Source organism: Gavialis gangeticus, unplaced genomic scaffold, assembly GCF_001723915.1.
Source record: "Gavialis gangeticus isolate Ggan-Ray unplaced genomic scaffold, GavGan_comp1, whole genome shotgun sequence".
Lineage (NCBI taxonomy): Eukaryota > Metazoa > Chordata > Crocodylia > Gavialidae > Gavialis > Gavialis gangeticus.
This window is the reverse complement of record NW_017728992.1, coordinates 201,567,425-201,570,980: the sequence shown is the minus strand read 5'-3', so window position 1 is coordinate 201,570,980 and position 3,556 is coordinate 201,567,425. Positions and strand designations below refer to the sequence as shown.

The 3,556-nt window shown below is 41.0% G+C and overlaps 1 protein-coding gene across 4 annotated transcripts in view; it reads left to right on the top strand.

Moving 5' to 3' along the window:
• Positions 1 to 2,899, top strand: part of AGO2 (argonaute 2, RISC catalytic component) — a 95,851-nt gene extending 92,952 nt beyond the window's left edge. For all 4 annotated transcript variants that reach the window (XM_019528210.1, XM_019528208.1, XM_019528207.1 and 1 more), the window contains 2 exons: positions 1,941 to 2,140; positions 2,472 to 2,899. In XM_019528210.1, coding sequence (XP_019383755.1) covers positions 1,941 to 2,140; positions 2,472 to 2,590 — 319 coding nt within the window. In that variant the 3' untranslated portion in view covers positions 2,591 to 2,899. The remainder of the gene's footprint in view (positions 1 to 1,940; positions 2,141 to 2,471) is intronic.
• Positions 2,900 to 3,556: the final 657 nt, after the last annotated feature.

The window sequence follows — 3,556 nt, the reverse complement described above, 5'->3', positions numbered from 1 at the left end:
GACAAGGTACGATTAGCCTTCCTAACTGCCTCCCCACACTGCTGACCCATGTTCATCTTGGAGTCAATGATGACTACAAGATCCTTTTCTGCCTCCATGCTGACAAGAGGGGAGTTCCCCAACCTGTAGGTGCGGTGCCGGTTGTTCCTCCCCAGGTGCATCACCTTGCACTTGTCTGTGTTGAAACCCATCCTATTCTCATTCGCCCACCCTTGTAACCTGTCTAGGTCAGATTGTAGCCTGTTGCTTCCTTCTAGTGTGCCCATGTCCCCCCACACTTTAGTGTGATCAGCAAATGTGAACAGGGTGCTTTTTACCCCCTCGTCCAAATCATTGATGAAGATGTTGAACAGCATGGGCCCAAGGACCAAGCCCTGCGGAACCCCACTGCCCACGTCCCTCCAGGTTGAGAAGGACCCGTCCACCACCACCCTCTGGGTGCGGCCCTCCAGCCAGTTGGCCACCCATTTGACTGTGTGGGTGTCTATGCCACAGCCCTCCAATTTCTTAATGAGAACGAGGTGAGAGACAGTGTCAAAAGCCTTCCAGAAGTCCAGGAAGACGATGTCCACTGCTGCCCCTGCATCTAATGATCTGGTGATCTGACCGTAAAAGGCCACCAGGTTGGTCTGACAGGACCTGCCACTGATGAACCTGTGTTTGTTGCCCCTAAGCATGCAGTCCCTTGCTGGCCCCTCCTGGATGTGTGCCAGAATAATTTTCTTGAACAGCTTGCCTAGGATCGAGGTAAGACTAACTGGCCTATAGTTTCCCGGGTCCTCCTTCCTCCCTTTTTTGAAGATGGGAACCACGTTGGCCCTCTTCCAGTCCACCGGTACCTCTCCAGAGCACCACTTGTATAAGACTCCTATAAGACGTCTCCAATTTTGTCCATATTGAGGACAGTCTCACTTTATTGCAACTTCTTTACTGTAAACTTTCCTTTTAAACTGAAGACAGCTACTACAAAGAGCTTTATTTTTTTTTATCTTAGTTAGTTGGAAATACACAGCAAGGTGGTGCTGACTGGTATGTTAGGGGTCAGGATTTCTAGCTTTTTTCCCCAGTTTTTAAACAGTATAGCCAAGGGTAACTGCTTTTTTTTTAGGATCAGCTGTAAGGACTGAACCTAGACTTCTGAATCTAAAAGCATGAGTCTGTAATATGAGCTAACAGGCTACTAATGTTGAGGTGGTAGCAGTCTGAAACACCAGTACCAGGCATAGTCAATAGAAGAGCACTCAGAGCTGCACTGTAGTAGCATGGTTGTTTAAGTGCAACATTTGCATGTTTTTCTGCAAGAAGGATGGTAAAATGGAAGAGACCTGGCTCTGCCTTATCAAGGATCTACCTGCCATGATCTCATTAAATCTGTTATCTTGGCTGCAAAGTAGGTAAACAACCACTTTACCTAATATAGAAGTACAAATACTTGTCAAGATGTGTTTTGATGTGCACAGAAATATAAAGAGCTAGGACCAGAAATCTTTATACCCTGACTGGTGTAAATAGAATGTTTATACATCAAGGAAATGGAAAACAGTTCTTGCCTTGATTTTGCTGCATTACACTGAGTTTGCTTTGAAGTGTGGGGCAGAGCTGAGAGCAGATATGAGTACATGTGAACACACTTCAGAGTAACAGTCCATCAAGGGGAATTTCAGCTAAAGGAAAAGCCTTCAGTGAGCAGCAGATAACTGCAACTTCCCTTCATTTATGTCTTTAACCTACTCTTCAGGAGTTTGGTTTGTGATAGGAGGGAGAGGCCATAAAGTGCTTGTGACCCCTTGTCTATCCAGGTGGAGGCTGGGTAAGAGAAATCTACCCAATGAACAGCCTGCAGTTCAGTAGAGGCAACACATTGTATTTGAATTTCTAAATACTTGGGGAAGTTGAGCATTTCCAAATGCCTTTTAATATTCTCTCTGATCTGCCCTTAGGGAACAAGCAGACCTTCTCATTACCATGTCCTCTGGGATGACAATCGTTTCTCTTCGGATGAACTGCAGATTCTCACCTACCAGCTGTGTCATACGTATGTACGCTGTACTCGTTCCGTCTCCATCCCTGCACCAGCATACTATGCACACCTGGTTGCCTTCAGAGCCAGGTATCATCTGGTGGATAAAGAACATGATAGGTGAGTTACTGTGTGGTGGCAAAATAATACAAGTTTGAAAGGAAGTAGGGATTGGACTTCTTAAATGTGGAGGTCAGTAATGTCCCCCTTAATAGCTTCTGTGTACATTTTGTCTTTTGCTAAATACTAGTGTTTGAAAAAGAAGAACAATCATGATGTTATTCTAGCAGAGTAAAACAAAAGTATCTACCTCTTGTTCTTTTCCATAGTTCAGAAAAGTATTTTCAAAACCATGTTTTCAATTTTTGGCTATTTGCTCCATGTGAAAGTCCTGTATTTCAGGGGAGTCGGATTAAAAGGGGCTTTATTCTTTTCTTCTTTCCCTTCTTAGTGCTGAAGGAAGCCACACATCTGGTCAGAGTAATGGCAGAGATCATCAAGCACTTGCTAAAGCAGTTCAAGTTCACCAAGACACATTACGTACCATGTACTTTGCTTGACATGTTTTAATGTTTAGCGATTCAGTAGAGTTGGATTCACATGAGACCAGCTGCACTTAGACTAACAGTTGCCCAAGCTACACTGACAGCCAGCAATGAGTGATGCATCTGTATTTTATTTTTTCCATTTTCAAGAAGGCCTTCCGTCCAGAATTTCTGACTTGATTTCTGAACTACAGACTTGTACAAAACCTCACAATTGTTGGAAATGTGGTTTGCCAAATCTTTAAGCTGCTTGTCAGAAAACAGACCCAGGTTTTACAGCTGTGATCAAAAGCTGTGATCTCAGGGCTAGAAATGAAACAAAATTCATCATTTAGTTTCCTATTCATTTTAATTGTTTTTAATTTGGAAATACCTGATTTATATCAAACTTGATGGGCTAAAATGCTGTGAGCTTGCTTTTAATACAAAAGAAAGCAAAGCACTCTGAATATTTATGAAGCTTTGATTATTCTGGGTGCTTTTACAAAAGTTTTTATTTTCAAAGTGAAAAAAAAAAAAAAGAATTCTGGTCCTCAACTGTCTTACAAAGATAATTTTCTGTGTCTAAGGGCAAATGTATTTTCTGAAGTTTGTTCTTGAATGTCTTTTATTGTGCTGCATTTAAAGATGTTTTTCGTAGAGTGAATTATGAAATTAAAAAAGGAAACTTGTATCTAAACCTTTAATAACTACAGTTAGATTGGCAAAAGAAAATGTGCCATTTAAAAAATATTGTAAAGAGTTTTTTAAAATCATACTGACAGCTAATTATAGAATTTGTCCTATAGGGCAGTGACACTTACTTACTTTCCAAAGTTTCTAAAGAATACGGGTCTGTGGTGATACAGTACAATCCTTTTTCACTGTTTTATTTGAATTAATGTAAATTTTATATGTTTCACAGTATTAATGTGATAGACTAGAGGCTATTATTTATTTTTATTTACTAAGGAGTGCTCATCGTATTTCTGTTAACGTATCAAGAATGCTT